The following is a 17,725-nucleotide window of genomic DNA, read 5'->3' as shown; positions in this document are numbered from 1 at the left end:
TCTACAAATAATTGCAGATATCTTAAAATCAATTTCAGATATCTCGAAATACTATCGAATTTGGGATATTTGAAATTCTACTTCAGATATATGTATTCTAATTCATATATCTCGAATTCAATTTCAGATATCTCGAATTTAATTTTTAAGATATCTGAAATAGAATTTCACATATCTCGAAAGTTCAATTTCAGATATCTAAAATTCCAAACTATATGTTAGAATGGATTTCCATGCGGCCGCACAATAAATTGATGATATCACCAATTCACTTGATGATATCACAAACAATTTGATGATATCAAATTACAGATTTTACAGTTATCTGCTAATATAACAAAACGTTAGCTAAGTTTGCCATCAAACCGATCATTCATTTCGACAAAAAACATATATAGCTAACATGAAGATATATATGCCGATAGCAATATGGCACACATAACCAGGATGCAAAATGCATTGAGGTTCGTTGACCATGATTTCACTATAGACTTCTGCTTGAAGTTAACCAGAAATAGCTGTCACAATATAAATGACCCGAAACACTTTTATGATGTACAATATTACACTGTGGCATGCTAAACACAGTTCAGTCAACTCTACCTGGCAATTGTACTCAATGTGATGCATCCACATACCATATAGTATGGGAAGTATATATCCATGATTTTCATCGTTAGGTATCATGTCAAAGGGTTTTCAAAGTTGACATCTGGTGAACTCAAATGAGGTTTGACCTCACAAGCAACAGAATAAACTCAATATGGCAAATCCATATACCATGTATGAAAAAAAAGTATCCTCTATTTATACTATGAGAAATCATGTTTTTGAAACATCCTATAGCAGCAATAACAACAAACTTGTCTCAAAACTTGTTGTATATTTTGCGAATGATGACTGATAGCGTGAAGGAAATCCAAATAGCCCTATCTGTCAATCCCCAAACCCGTAACAAAAAAGGTCAGAAAAACGGGTTTTTTCTTCTTTCATGCATGCCCCACCACCCTAGACAAACATTGGGTTCCCCTAAAAGCAGTATAGTCTATGATATACGGCGCCATTATTCAAGGCTCTTGAAATACCTGACAGACCCGGGATTTTTTTTAAAAAGTGGGGAGTGTGGCCCTGATGTCGTTGTGGTAGACCCATGCATAGGGAGGGTCTGGGGTCATACCCCAGAGAAAATGAATGTTACTGACGTGAAACGCTGGTCCTTTGTTAGTCATAATTAGACTGTGATAAATTAGGTACATAGAATTCGGCACGATATACACGCAAGGTTATATGCAGCTAATAAAAACTTTCATTTTTTTTATGTGGGTTAAAAGTGCAATGTATATGTGAGTGACTTGGGTGTGCGGGCCTTGGTTTGCGGATGAAAGTAGAGAAGGTAGAAATTTGGTAATTACTTTCTAAGTTGATAAAGACATTCATTCAATCAGAGGTTTCTCCGTTGTCACTCCCGAGCTTCACGTTTTACAACAAAGCAATATATATATAACCAGCTTAAACCGTCTATTTCCCGTTTACTCGGAAGCCCGCCCCCATACCTGTATAGTAGTGTTTCTTCAGTTAATTTCGGATCCCTCAAGTCATGCTTCTTAATTAGTTCCATTAAAAACTAGTTAAATTGTATGATCGTACATCGCTTATAAAGTGCGTATATGGTGTACAAGAAACAATAAAAAATGACGGGCAGAATTTTAATGAGGTTTAATGGTTTCCCTATAGAAGCGTGTTAGTTCTGTAGATGATGTGGTAGCCCAGATAAAACGAAATTTTGCCTATTTTGTCTCCAAATTACTACTCTTTCTTACATATTTCGAGATCATACAATCGGGACACCTTGATTTTTAGAGCGACCAATTTTTATTCTTCATATTTCGGTATTTTGGTCAACACTACGACTCATCCATATTTTTTACAAGTTCTCTTCAAATTGTTTTTTCCTCGAAATGTTGACTTTATATATAGTGAACCAAAATTTCAACTTGGGCGTCCACTCCCTTGAACACATGTCATGGACATGAAATTTCGATATAATGATCCAAAAATGGCCGACTATTATTTAAACACAGCTTTAAATTTGTACTGCCCAGATTTTGTTAACGAAATTCTCTTTTTTAGTCTCATAAGTTTCAACTTCTTATGCCCAAAAGTTCACTTTTGCCAACTTCGACTTTCTTTTTTACATGATTTCAACCTGGGTAGTTTATGACGAAATGTCGACGCTGTGCTTCGAAATATGGACAAGCCGTTTTATCCTAAATGTTGACGTTTTATCTTCAGGTATTTCAGTTTGTATTTTGGCTTTTAAATGAAACTGAGAATTTTTCACAAAACCAAACGCCTCCAAAATTTCGAGAAAAAAATCTAAAGGTCGACGAGTTCATGGTAAAGTATGCGAATATTTGAAAAGCATTTCCGTGGAGTAGGCCTACGACCCTAGTTACAAAAGGGTGGGCACATTAAAATGCTCCTGGCGGCCCCACTTTCCAAAGTGAACCATGGGGAAGGGGCCATGGGAGACTTCTTAAGTAATAGGTCCATGACAATGCTCAAGGTGCTAAATGCTATACTTACTCACAAGTGACAGTCTTTTTATTTAGTCGTTGCAGTGAACCAAAACATGATACTTCAAAGATTTGCAAAGATACCGTATGTCAAGGTGTTAATTGTTCTGTATACAACATATTGTATCAAAACTCCTGTTCTAGTTCTGCAAGCTTCAGCTTTGTTCTAACAGTACGTGTCTGAGAAAATTCTCATTTGGGAATTCGTTGTATTCCCAAGGGGAAATGTTTCGCGATACGTTGCGGGTGGATCTGGGAGTGTCAGAAATAGAACATCGTGAGATGTACTATGTTGCATAGGCCCTTTATAGTACTAGGCCTACTACATTTCTACTATGGTTGGCTAATGATATATAATTCAGCCTGAGGTTGGATGTCTCGTCTGTGCAAATGACTGCAATACGCAATATGGAAGACTCTTTGTTGTTACCGATTTCAAAAATTCTGTTATAGAATATATGGATATATGGATAACATAAATGTAGCGGGAAGGAAACGCAAGTCGAATTCCTTTCTCCCCAAGAGGCAAACTCTATAATTACGGTATCATTTTTTCGTGCCAAATGATTTGCCCCAATTTACAAGTTTCGGAGACAACAGTATTCATCCGCACTGTGATAAACAACCTGGCGCCTCGGTGTCAACTTAATCAAATCAAATTATTCATGCAAACATTCTCTTTCGTTAAAATAATAAAGCAATTTGTTTTAGAAAATTAACAGAAATTTCTTGATTTAATGTGTTATCTGTGCTAAAGATTATCCTAACTAACTTTTGAGACCTACATTTTTTGCGTAGTCCCATTTTGTGATTGGGTCGTGCGAGCAAAGATCTACCGATATTGTTGTTTGTATGGTAGTGTATCGGAAAATACCAAAATGCAATACGCACTATACAGTCAAGTGTAAATGCAATAGGTACATATCATAGGAGCCTATACACACTTGACACTTGCACCTAGTTTCACCATCTTTCAGACGCATGGGAAAGACACAGATTTGTGGTGGATGAATATTTTGCTTGCTTGTTAATGTAAGATTTATTATGAAGATGATTTACGTTCTGTTTTCTGGTGGCGTACTATGTTTTAACAAATTTCTCAATTTACTAACCCAGTAGTAGTACCTAGCTGCACATTCTGTCTGCAGTGTAAGTTACTGTACGTTATGCCCTGGCCTTGGTCGCTCTAACCATTAACATAGTCCACTCAACGTAGTCTAACAAAAGTAAGGGTAGGCCCTAGATCCTAATTGATACCAAGCCTGCTGCCTAGCCTTAACCCTGATATCCAAACTCAGGTAACATTGGCCACTTACTAAATGACAATGAGCTAGGCTGTTGCAGGTATTGCTTAGAAAAGATGTTAGAAGACAAACACGGTTTCTTACTGTAGTGTAGGCTAGGCGTTGGTGTTATGGCATATGCTACTTGCTAGGCCAAATGCTGGTAGCCCAACAACTCTGACAACAAATTGGCTAAGCTGAGGCCTATTTAAAAAAGAACGGCCGAGACTATCTACATGTCTAGCTGCCGCACCCTATAATAACTAAGGGTACTTTGCAAAATGCAGGCCTATGTTAGGCTAGGGCTTAACGTTACAACTTAACAAAGGCAAAGATTTATAGCAGTTTTTGTATACAGGGACCGTCGTAAAATAAAAGACAAGTTACAAGCTATTTACAATGCTACACAAAATGAGAGCAGCAAAGCATATAAAGCTGTTGGATATATCTAGGCCTAGTATGGAGGTAGAAGAGAACATTTAACAAGCGACATTTAAACAGCAGAATTATTTCTGCCATTGCTTTGAGCTAATTTGAAACTGATTATGGATGGAAAATGTTTATGAGATTATTTATTTGTTACAGTTATTGAGACCATTATAATTTGTTGAATTTGTATAAAATGCTACCAGTGGGTATATTCATCCTCAGTAGTTTTAGATACTTTCATATGAGTTTTGGCAATGTTTGTTTGCAATTTATAAACTAGCATCTCTGATCTCTGATGCAAAAATGAATTATGATGTCACAATGTATTCGTTCCATCCGCATTGAGATGCCGGTAAATGGACTTGATATTTGTACCGCACGGCAGTTGTGTCTCGTTACAAACATCCTTCTGACTGTGTGGTTTAGTTGTATTGTTTACTGTGCAACATTTGTGTTAAGCCTGCACAGACAGCCACACACAGCAATTGAAGCTAGAGGTTTTGAATCAACATTGTGTAAAAATTAACGTAATGGGAAGGGGACCGAAACAGACATGGTTTAGGACCACTTGCCTAGTAATATGAGAGAAGTGGGAAAATGCGTTCAACTAACAAACAAAATTGAATAGGGAAAATTGTTAATAGTATGTTACAGTGTTCAGGAGTTGATGTTATGAGATTTAAATAATGAAGTTTTGTACTATCAGGGTCTTGGTCTCTTACCATCAATTTGTATGTATATATGCAAAATTTCTTTCAACGTTTAAGGGCCTGTTGAAAATGATATAGTATCCCTTTATTCTGTTTCCTTTGTGGATTTTCTGAGTGGCTTTAACAGCATCTGAGTGCAACATTTTCACATGGTCTACAGTATGTAGGTGAGCCTGTACAGAAGGTGTATGCATACATGCTGTACCTGGCCTGAATGTATGATAACTATAGTACTCTAGGTTGATTGTAGGGACAATTACTGTATTCTCTGAGCGGACACAAAATGTTTTGAGGTGCTGCATCCCAGGGATCCATGTGTTAACATCTTTGTAGCAGTATTAAATATGGAAATCTGCCTTTTATTTTCTACAGTGATGGCCATTTCTTGGAGTATTTAACCATGAAAGAATACCCAAAAGCGACCATTAAAACAAGCTCGGCTCTTGCTGTGTGATTATCGGATGCTTTTTACTATGTAAAGATTGTCTTTTCTGGAAGTGCCTTATACAGGGATGGTTTAAGAAACTGTTGATTACCTGTTACTTCTGAAGTAGTGTTCAATATGGCCAGCCTGATACTGCTGATCTTTTTGTTGTTTGCTTCTTGTGGTAAGTACTTTACTAAATCATGGAATTTTCTATCTGCTATCTTTATTTCATGTTGCTCTGAGATTACTTCTGCTTCACATACATGTATTTAACTATATGAGGGTGAGTTACCCATACAGGACTATAGGAAAAGTAACAGCTGAGTCACAGCAACTTCAAATCCTATTGAATGCTTTAGTTAAGCACCTGTAGCATTTCACAGTGCTCACAACTCATAGAATTTGGCACAACCCTTCCATTTCATTAAAAAAAAAGGAAGATTGCTGAGAAAAGAAAGTTTCTGGAAGTTCATTTCATTTTGCAACGTGAGAAAAATACCTATAACATGCCTACCATCAGAAAAACTAAATACAAATAATCCAGTAATAGGTTATCAATGCTGTGGACTATTTTCAAAACTTAAGTTAAATTGCCTTTAAATCTACATACTGTAAGGTAACAAGTTGTTTGGAAGCTATTTTGAAGTATTCACCAATTCACTGTGAGCACACTTTTCTCTTTTAAACCAAACTTCAGCCCTGATTTGTTGGTTCATTTTCTTGCTCCATCTGCATGAAGATTTGTATTAAATATTTTTAAATGCAGCAATATTCCTTGGGTTGAGATCCTCCAAGTAGTTATTTTAACTGAAACCTGTTGTTGGGATCTACTGTATGGTCCTTTATATATCGCTTAAAATTGTTTTCATATTCCTGGTTTGGGCCGATAGAACGTCTATAATGCGGTAAAAATAAAAATGTTTTACAAAATGTCACCATATGTAGTCTAATTGCAGTGTGGTTTGCATCCATGCATTACCTCCTCACCATGATAAAATGAATGCGGTTATTATATTTATTCAATAACTATTGTTCTTGGGAAAGGTCAAAGGAATTCCTAAGGTGACACTAGGTATTGACATGTAAACATCTTGGAAAATGCTGTATACCAATGAACATTGTAACATGAAAAGTGGAGGTTGTTCTTATGACCTTAAAGACGACTACAGTCTTAAGTTTCGGTGAGGTCGACTTAAGTCACTCCTAAACAAAGTATTAATGAAGGGACTATTGTTTACATATTTCATACTGTAATATGTCATATGAAGAGTGTACTCTTGCAAGTTGAAGCTTCTTGTTTTAGAGGTCAGTTAACAGTCAGTAAAAGGCCTCCAATACTGACCCACTGCATTAACTGTAAATATCATAATAAAATGTTCTAAAGTTGGTACAGTATAGCAAAGGAGAGCTATGTTTTTTTTTGTAAGTTGGTTGCTTGTAAATGTCAGGACCAGATACAACAAGGTTTTTAAAATCTACAGTGAGTCGTTCTTACAGTATCAATTATTAAGCTTGTAAATGAAATGTCAGTTTCACTGTACATTTTTGTCCTGTGTGTTCATCCTTAATGCAGAGCTGTTACACAGGCTAACAATCGTACATCTCTTTCTCACTAGCTGCACAGTGTTATTCACCTGAGGTGGTGATCAAGATGAACATTATTTCAGATTTGTTTTAATGTTTTAATTACCTGAATGTTTTTACAGGTAGCATGAAACCTGAATCATCTAGTAGGGTGACCTTAGTTGTACTTTTTACACACTGCTGGCTTTGATGTATACAGTACTTTAACTTATGAGTAGTAATTGCACATACTGTAGGTGTTTGAGATGGTAGAAGCGATGTTGATTAATTACTGAATGAAGCCTGTAAACATTTTACACAAAATTTAATGTACTGTGTCAAAAAGGAAGCACTATATTTAAAAGCTTAACTGGAAAACTTCTGACTCTTGTTAAAGCTAGTGTTCTTTGAATGCATCAAGAATGGATTACAAAAGAATAAAAAAAATAAAAAAATAATATATTATAATAAAAAAGAAGAGAAACTTGATGGGAAGGACATGTACAGTACAGTTTTGTCCTTGATATTTCCTCTTCGAGCAACATCGAGAAAAGCTGGAAGTGGGACGTAAGCAGTAACTACTGTACTGTACATACAGTTACTGCAGTGCCGGCACTAGTTAATTGCAAACCAAAATTGATAAATGCTAGACTTTCTAAGATTTCTTATGTTATGTACAGTAGCTTATATAATATGTATACCGTATTATGTTGTCATTAAAGATCATGTATACATACAGTATTTTAAAGGCCAGGTGTTGATTAAGACATGTTATCCAACGTTTGGACAAGTGCTGCCTGTGTAACAGTAGCTCATCACCTATGTACATTAAATATTTAGAACTCCTAGTAACGCCTAAGTTTTACTTCAAAGCATTTAATTATCTCCCTTCTTATGTTCAGTATCTACAGTGAGAGCAACTGAGTGTGCCTATGAGTTTAATGACGATGGATTGAATTCTGATATTTTGGGAGTGAAACGAAACGAGATGGAAGGAACAGTACTACCAGGAAATAAGAGTGTAGAATGTCCAAATGAATACTTCAAATGTTTTGCAATGTGGATTCAGGACACGCATCAGCATGTTTTGCTACAAGGTACTGTATGTTACTATTTAAATTTTAAAAAAAATTAAAAAGAAAAAAAATTAAATGTTTTTCTTTTCTTTAATTGAACAGTGAAGTGTTTTGGTTTCTCATTTCTTGTACATTCCCCATGATAGCCCCCCATGATAGCTTGTTACTAGTCTGAGTGATTTAGTCCTTCTATGGACCTGGTTAGATTGAGTCCTACCAATTATGGTCAAAGTAGTATTGAAAGTACACCAGGTACAGTACATGCTTTCATTCTCACCAAAACCTACTCAAGTACAATTAACCAAGACAAATTTGTCTCTTCTGTTTCAGTCTCCGCAAGGAGTTCTTGAAATAACATGCAAAGTTATTGATGTATTAAGTGAAAGTCCCTATTTAGCTCTTGTTTAGCGATACTTGAAGTCTTTTGATCTGGCTCAATTACAAATTTCTGGAGATAAATCTTGAAACTGGCTACAGTACTACAGGTACCTTTTCAGGAAGCACAAGTTGCATTTACATTTGTAGCAAAGAGCGTAGGCTATATTTCATGAAGAAACAAATGTGCAGCAATAATTTTCCTTCCTTTCCTTCTGTCGGTTGTCCTAGGCTACTGTACATCCTTGAGTTGTACATTCTAAATTTTTTTTATAATATTTATAATTTATGATGCTGTATTTCTTTACATTTCATTTTCTTTGCTTCTTTTTTCTTCCTCTCTTGTTTTTCATTTCTTGGAATTCCAATCAAAAGATCTCAAATACAATATATGGTACCAGGGATATAATTTATCCAGTTTCGCATCGCAAAGTGCTACAGTACTGTCTGCAAAATGGTCAAAATTATACATGCAAACTGTGCAAAGATATGTACAGTATATTAGTTTCTTTTGACACAAGAACCGTAGTACTTATTACCAGAGGTAAACCTCAGAGGCTTCAGAAATGTTACACAACATTTGAACATTAAATTATCCCCTGGTACATACTTACACAATATTCACACAGTACATACATCTATTTGGAATCATTAAGTTATTGGTATGTATACAGAGTTCTAAGTACAGTAGAATGTTTTCAGCTTAAATTTGGAAGTAATTTAACTATGTTTGTCCTTGTATAATTCACAGTACTTTATGGTGCCGTACTGTATACTGTACATGTACTGTACATATACAGAACATTGTCATTGCTGACAAATTCAATAATGTGTGGTATTGATAATGTATGTACAGTAGAATCAACGGAAGGAGTGGAGACATGCAGTGGCTCTCGTAATCTGTTTATTATCTGCAAATAGATAAGTCTCTCGTCGGCAGTGCATCTCCTCTGTGTTAAAACTGATTGGCTATTCACCCACTTATCATCGTAGTAGGTTATATCTTTGTTTGATGAGTTCTCATTATTTCCTGATTTCAACCATTTTGCTTGGAGTATTTATTGTCATTCTGATAAAGTTGATCTTTTCGTGGACATAGAATTGCTCAGCACTGAAGGGTGTCTCCTCAGCTTCCTTTCATGTTAAACTAGTACTCAGTCCTTTCTAGACAGTCAGATCATTGACAATCCATGTCAATTAGTCTGTGACATTCATTGCCCTTAGAATATGTTCATTTCCAAACACATCTGCAATGGAGAGTGAAGTTGGCTACAGTATGTACAGCACTCTCACAGGTCTACTAAAGTAATCAGTGTGCATTATAACAATGAGGCTGCATTTATGTAGTGCAGGTTATTAAATGTCATCAGCTGGTATAAGATGCAGAGCCAGAGTACATGTATTACACACTTAAGAATTACTGATTGAGGCACGTCATCCACTTAGGTGTATGTTAGTGTTATCTGGGAAATATCTCCTTCAAGTGGAGACATGCCCTCATACTTAATAATAAATGAAAATGTACACAAGTTGCCATCCACATTAACCTCTTCTTCTTACAAGTGTTTATTCTTGTTGCCCCTTTGTATATACTGCACACCAAACAGTTTATGTTAAATGGTAGTACAGTACATGCCTTCTATTGTAAAAGGTTTTATGCATCAGAATTAGTTAAAAATGAAAAAGAACATGAAATGTAGACTTAGAAGTCTTAGATCCCTTGGGGTATTCACAGAAAGTTAAAAAGTGAAGCAATCTGGATATAAGCCCAGGCTATGTATGTTGTACTCTATATGATAGGTCAGGTCATTGATTGGACACCCTCACGACAGTACTTTTAAATGTCCTCACAAACAATATTGACTGTGACCCCCCAGTATGTGCAGTACTCAGTTTGAGGAAAGGAAAAAGATTCTGAAGCTGATGTCTTGTCGTTTTATACAGTATCTCTTTTTTTATGCCCTTTCTAACTCTCTCGGTTTTCTTCCCTGTAGGCTGCTGGTCAAGTGCAAAGGAGAACGATTGTTTAGAGAGCAACTGTTCCTCTCATAAACCAATACAGCGTGGCAATGGTTCAGCCATCTACTTCTGTTGCTGTGACGGAGATTTTTGCAACGCAAACCTGACGGGTTACGTCAAGATACCGGAGCCGACCACTGTTCCTCCATTTATAACCCAAGTTCCAAGTGAGTTTTTAAATCCGTAGTTTGTCTCGTGTTGGTCTTTCCTTTGTTTTACCATTTATTTATTCATTTATCGTACCAGTTAGTGAGCAAAAAGGACAAGAGTAAATAACATTTAAGTATAACTTCAGTACAATAGGAGGAGTGGTATTTGTCCTTCTGAGATGTGTTTAATTATAAACATTATCATGTAAAGTTTTCTGAATTTGGGGTATATTTGACCTGAGATATAATTACTTTAAAAATGTTATCATGTACTGTAAAGCTTTCTGAATTTGAGGTATTTCTCTCCTGAGATGTACAGGTGAGTACTGTAAAACTTTTATCGTGTAAAGCTATGTAAAGCTTTCGGAGACCCATGTGCTCCATAGACTGTATGTTTTTGCATCTTTTTGTAAAGCGAAGGCTGGATAGAAAAATTGGCTAGACAGTTGTGATCATAATTTTGCAGAGATAATAAGCAATGGAATGTTTCTTTAGAAGCTGAAAGTAGTTAAATAACTGATAGATTAAGTTCAGAGTTCATTTATTCTATTTCCCTCAGATCCACTGGTGTTGGAGAAAGCCATACTTTTGTCAGTGATTACTTTCACTGGTGTCAGCATCCTAGTTGTAGTGTCGGTTTTTTTCTGCCGGTGCTGTTTCCGAAAACCGGACAAAGAGAGGCAGCCCTCCCCCTACGTTGAACCTTCTCCCGTCGAGCCCGATTTTGATTTCAACGATCTTAAGATCCATGAGCTGATAGGCCAAGGGAGGTACTGTAATGTGTATAAAGGAATACTGAACGAATCGGAAGTGGCCGTGAAGATCTTCGCCGGTGCCTCCAGAGAGTGTTACAACAACGAACTGGATATCTATAGGATCTCACTCCTCGAACACGACAACCTTCTCAAGCTGTTCGGCTCGGGAGAGCGCAAGGCTGAAGATGGATGGCAGGAGTACATGTTGGTGACGGAATTGATCCATTGCGGTTCCTTGATGAAGTACCTGAAGGAACACACGTACGACTGGCATGCAATGTGTAAGCTGGCCCAGACGACAGCTGCCGGGTTGGCTCACCTTCATCTGGCCGCAACAAAAGAAGGTAAGAGTATTTCATTATCTGAGCTGTCTTAGCGGGGATCGAAAATCGATTCCGTTTCTTATCCCAGTGTCATAGTTTATCAGTTCTTTCTAGCAAAGTTGGTATCTGGTAATGCATGAAACAGTTTTATCGGGTGGGTAGGAATTTTGACGATTCTGTCACCAGGCACTGACAATGAAAAATGCAGTCTGGAAAACAGGACAAATTAGGAGAAAGTAGGGAAAATGGAAAAAACCTCTTTCCTGGGTCTTAAAATTCCTTAAATCTTGGAAGTTTAGTTTTGAAAAGTGATGGAAAATTCCTTTTTTGAATAATGCCTCTTATTTGATGAGCATTTATTATGATCTTTTGGCAAAAGTTTGTTGATGTGCTCTCTCCTGTGAGAATCTAAAATTTTGTAATGTTAGCAAAGGCATCTGACCTTGCCTTGTGTTCCGATCATACGCTAGGCCTAGACCTGTTAGTGTACTATGATGAGTATCACATGAGCTATGTGTTTAGGAAGTATGAGGTAACCTTGGCAGCATGTATCAAAATGTGGTGAACCGTTACTTAAGGCTATAGGGCATGCCAAGTTTGGGTTTACAGCTCTTTGATTGTGTCCGTCACCACCACACATCAATGATAGGTTTTAGCATAACATTTTGCCAAAGATGCAATTGTGAGGCCTACACTAGGGAAGCTTGACATGATATTCTCATTAGTCTGTACTGTGTACATAGGCTGTATGTTTGGGTCTTGAAAAACCCCCTAGGGAATTTCATTTGATCAGGAACAATTGATATCAAGCACATCTTTATTGTTCTTCATAACAAGGTCTTTAAGGTAATGTATGTATAACGTGTAGATTTCAGACAGAAGGTTGATGCTAGTTACTTAGTGGCTATACAGTACTGTATGTTATTGTCCAGTACAATAGCTGTATCAGGAACTTACTTAACATATGGTGTTTGTACAGGAAGAGCATAATTTGATTAAACACCAGATTTTCAGAAGGCCCATTTAGACCTGGAAGTCAGGAGAAATTTGGTTACAAAACAGATGTTTGCTTCAGAAAGGTAGAATAGATTTTCAAGATAGAGGAAGTGGATGGCTCAGGGGTGGGGTAGTAGAGGTCAATGATGGGCACAGTGCTAAATTTGGCAGGTTTGGTCGAAGGGGCGGTGCAGAGAGATACAGTACCGCTTTTAAGTAAATTGGAAGAGATTAGCGCGATTCAGCGCAAAACGCAGCTTAACTGTACTTAACCGCGCTCCAAATAAAGGAACGCGATTTCCCCGCGTTCCAAACAAAGGAACGCGAATTTCCCCTCGCTCGCTATTCACCACCGACACAATGGGAGTGAACCGATCGATACAACGCTATTCATAGCGTGGAGGTAGTGTAAACCTATCGCTTGTAACCAACACCCGTTATAAACATCACAATTTTAAACGAAGTTTACCAACTTTGACGGAAAGAAAGTTTTAATCGAGAATAATTTCGTGTTGAAGGGCAAAACCTTTTTATACGTGTTTATTTTATTCCCCGATATGTTCTGGTAACCAGAAGTAATAAAAAGCAAGAAGGAAACTTCGTGTCTTATTCTTTCGCCGTAACATTAACGGACCATTTCTTGTAGTAACATTAGGCCTTGTGTTTGTGTGGAGTTTAGGCACATTAGGCCAGTGTACGAGTACGAAGTTCACGACTTCGACTGAAAGTTTTAAACGAGAATAGTTTCGTGTTGAAGGGCAAAACCTTTTTTATACGTTTTTATTTTATTCCCCGATATGTTATGGTTACCAGAAGTAATAAAAAGCAAGAGCCTTATCCTTTCGGGGTAACATATCATTTTTAGTAGTAACATTAGGTCCCGCGTTTTGTGTGAACTTTAGGCACATTAGGCCAGGAAACGTTGCACTGATTTTATTTTATTTTTTATAGAGTTCTGTTCATAGGCTTACGAATGCGAAGTTTGTCACTAACTGAAAGGAGTTGTAAAGAGAATAATTGTAATTATATCCTGGAAACCAAAATGAAAAAGAATTCTAAGCACAAATGCTTGTTTAAAAAAAAAAGCAAATTATTATAAAATAAGAATAATCATGCAACAGTGTTAAAGCTTAGAAATGCAAACTAAAAAGAAACAAACAGTCTGTATTTTCTGTAAATCTTTTAAAAATTCTAAAAGAAAAGTTAGGCACACATTAGGCTAGGAAGCTTTGCACTCACGAAGCAAATAAATTAAAGGAGGATAAGTTTACTTTAAATAGTTGGCAACATTTTGAAGAAATAATAAAGTGTTACTAAGCGTTTCTTGTGTGAATTTTTTATATAAATTACCATTGGTTCCAGCAGAATGAAAAGAAAAAAGAATTTCCACCCAACAAATTTGAAGCAGGGCCGGTTAAATTCAAAACATGTTTCTAGTCCGCGCAATTGATGGGCCTCCTTTTTTCCTGATTCCCGAGTTTCTTTTCGGATTACAAGAAATCTAAACTATCCTTAAAAATTATTTTGTAAAGGTTGGAACATATTCCAAACTAGTAGCAGCGCATAAAAAGAAGAAAAATGGCCGCCCGTTTTTTTTCAGATCTCAGTACGAGAAACATGTTTTTTATTTGGATACTATAGAACAGCTTTCGTTCCCTAGCTGTAAGTCGATTTTTTATAAAACCTTCATGAAAATTAACAGACTTGTTTGAAAATGGATTTTGAAGCTCAGTCAACAATTTAAGAAATGCTTACCGTTAAATACTGGCGTCAAGCAATACATTTCGAATTTATTCCAATAAAGATCCGCAAAGGATAAAAATGATGATTAGAGCTTACTAAAGAGAAATAGAAACTGCATGTAGCCTACATGGTCATTTTAAGTATCCAAGTACTATACAAAGAGATCGAGTTCACCGAAACATCCCTATCGCCTGAGGAAAACCGTCTTTTATAAATAATAGTAGGCCTACCATACAGTACTTTACATTTGATACAAAAGTTACTTCTACAACACACATAATTTGTGTGTGTCGCAATAGTTTAAGTTTTAACCGCGCAGTACACTACCATTCATAATTTGCATATTACACCAAAAGTTATAACTTTGCGTCCAGATGGCGGGAAAATGTACAATCATGTACAATTTGTTATGTCGTTCCCATGGTGCAATGAACTTGGGCAAGTTGCCAAGTTCGAATGTCGATGACCTACTTATGTTCCGTGACCAATGTCAATGGGAATTCTGTGTGTAAAAACTCGGGTTTTCCACGTGCAATATATATAGAAGTTTTACGTAAGCGGAACGAATTCGGGGCGGCTCGTTGATTGTGAGGAAGCACTTATCTAATCATCAATTTTTGTGAAAAATATCGTACGTTTTTCAGAAAATGTACAATCATGTACAATTTGTTGTGTCGTTCCCATGGTGCAATGAACTTGGGCAAGTTGCCAAGTTCAAATGTCGATGACCTACTTATGTTCCGTGACCAATGTCAATGGGAATTATGTGTGCAAAAACTCGGGTTTTCCACGTGCAATATATATAGAAGTTTTACGTAAGTGGAGCGAACATTATACTGTACTGTTCTAGCCCTGAGAAATGATCAATTCGGTTTTCTCACTTAATCTGTGGTAGGAAAAATCATGATTCCTGAATAATTTTCAGAAATATTGTTATTTCCGAACGGACGTTGAGAACTGTTTGAATATTAAACGGCAATTTTTATTGTTCGCAGCAATCGCGGGAATTCTGTTTGCTAACGTTTCACTCATCAAACCAACTGTTTTGCTCCCACTTGAACATTTGTATTGTACGTTGAATTTAAACAGTATAAGATACGTGCTTATACACTATCCCTTCCCTTGACCGAGTATAAACCCTCGGTCTTCTTTCTACCGGCAACGATCGATATTCTTTTGTTACCGGATTGGAAGGAATTAAGTAGGATTACAGCCATTGACCGTCTGACGGTAACAATGAACTTCACACTTTTAGCTAGCATGAATAGAATTAGGGAAGCCTTCCGACGGAATCTGCGCTCTGATAAACAGTTCCCCGCAATTAACTGCATTTCAATGCGGGTTTTAACAAAAGATAGAGCGCGGTTTAAACGCACAGAGCGCGATTAAGAGCGCGGTTTTCCAATTTACTTAAAAGCGGTACTGTAAGTTTACACATTCTCAAGCCGTTACCTTTTGGGCTTTACAGTGAAGATTTCCGAAATTCAAATGCTCTCGGAGTCTTTTACGATCCCAGAACCCAATCAGTTTGGTGACCTTTCAAACAGTGATATCTAGTTTCTGCCAATTTCCTGATAGAACTGTACATGTGTGTGATCTCAAAGTTGTAAAGTTGATTACTTATTAGTGCTAGACCATTTAAGTACTATGTAATAAAATCATAAAGTATTGCAGAAATTGTGTTGTTACTGGGATGTACTAAGGGTGACTTTTAACATGTGTGCAGTATGGGCTGAAACTGCTATACTGTACAGTAATTCATCATTTCATCACTGCAAAGAATAAATAAAGGGAGTTGCTTTCTGTAAAAGATTGAGCAAAGGCCGAGGGAGGTGTTGTCACATTTGTATTTTTGCAACTGTTTGTTGTGACTTGCAACATGTACCAGCACATTTATCAACCCTTAGGGATAAAAAAAGATATTCAACCAACACATACAAGACAAAGTTATGTTTGTGATTCTTAGTGAGTAAGGGAAGTGTACAAGAAGCCAATATTACAGTACTTAAATTGTTCAAGAATTCACCTTACTGTAGGTGAGAGTGTCACAGTGGCTTGTATAGGAATGCCTGCTCTTGTATCCTCTGAGGGAGAAAACGAGATATCCAGCCAACACATACAAGACAAAGTCATGTGTGTGATTCTTAGTGGGTAAGGGAAGTGTACAAGAAGCCAATGTTACAGTACTTAAATTGTTCAAGAATTCACCTTACTGTAGGTGAGAGTGTCACAGTGGCTTGTATAGGAATGCCTGCTCTTGTATCCTCTGAGGGAGAAAACGAGATATCCAGCCAACACATACAAGACAAAGTCATGTGTGTGATTCTCAGTGAGTGTTTTTAAATCCAACTTATCAAGTATCTTGTACTCACACAGCGAAGCATCCATGCCAAAAGTATCTAGTACTGTTCCAAGAATTGCTAAGGTTGGTGAAACTGTCACAGTGTCTTGTTTGTGGATGTTTGCTCCCTAATGGACTAAATGACATATTGAGCCAAGACAACACAGTCCTCTATGCTGTACTGTACAGTACCTTTAAAAGCAGAAGTTTGCATTACATAACTTTCATTGGAAAGCAGACTTATTTTATAAGCATAATTTGAGATTTGGAAGTATCAAGAATGATTATGGAATAATGTTTATCTATTTTCACTCTAGGGGATGTGAATCAAATATGCTCTGTTTAAATTAATATGAAATACCAAGATTTTCGAAATCCCAAATTTTTCCTTGCTCCTCTCTTGCCTATATCCCAGTCAATGTACGCACTTTCCTATCTACCTAAACTACTTGATTGGGTTGTTTTCGCGCTGTGTCCTCACTTCATGGACACTGCCCTCTTCCTTCCTAATCTACTACTGTATTCAAAGAAGGGACACATGTTTTCAATCTATATATTTTTCTTCATCCAAATTTTGTATTCTTGCTTTGCATGCAAAGACAGTGAAGTTTTGTCCATTGCATTGTGTGGGAAGCAGATGAAATTCATGTTTTTCTTGAATGATGGGTTATTGCTAAATATTACTAATTTACTCAATTATATTCTTTGTTTGTTTCTTGCTTTTCCTTCTCTCACTGTTGTCTCATGTGCCATGAGCGGCTGTGTGGCGGATACCGGCGCATTGCAAATGTCCGTAATTCATGTTATTATTATTATTCATTACCCGACGAATCTTGTATAAAAACACAGTTCGGCATGGCTGTGGCATGAGCAAAGCGTTGAGAAAAGAGGTTGGATTATAATAAACACAGCGTAAGGAAATATCCAAACGCACAGAGCTATGTTCTCTGTCTGAGCTGT

At 36.8% G+C, this 17,725-nt stretch overlaps 1 protein-coding gene across 1 annotated transcript in view; it reads left to right on the top strand.

Moving 5' to 3' along the window:
* Positions 1 to 2,746: 2,746 nt before the first annotated feature.
* LOC139966206 (bone morphogenetic protein receptor type-2-like) overlaps positions 2,747 to 17,725 on the top strand; it is a 31,144-nt gene continuing 16,165 nt past the window's right edge. The window contains exons 1-5 of the mRNA XM_071969004.1: positions 2,747 to 3,608; positions 5,371 to 5,606; positions 7,891 to 8,085; positions 10,434 to 10,625; positions 11,167 to 11,706. Coding sequence (XP_071825105.1) covers positions 5,561 to 5,606; positions 7,891 to 8,085; positions 10,434 to 10,625; positions 11,167 to 11,706 — 973 coding nt within the window. The 5' untranslated portion in view covers positions 2,747 to 3,608; positions 5,371 to 5,560. The remainder of the gene's footprint in view (positions 3,609 to 5,370; positions 5,607 to 7,890; positions 8,086 to 10,433; positions 10,626 to 11,166; positions 11,707 to 17,725) is intronic.

Source organism: Apostichopus japonicus, chromosome 4, assembly GCF_037975245.1.
Source record: "Apostichopus japonicus isolate 1M-3 chromosome 4, ASM3797524v1, whole genome shotgun sequence".
In the NCBI taxonomy this organism is placed as follows: Eukaryota; Metazoa; Echinodermata; class Holothuroidea; order Aspidochirotida; family Stichopodidae; genus Apostichopus; species Apostichopus japonicus.
This window is presented reverse-complemented; position numbering and strand designations above follow the sequence as displayed.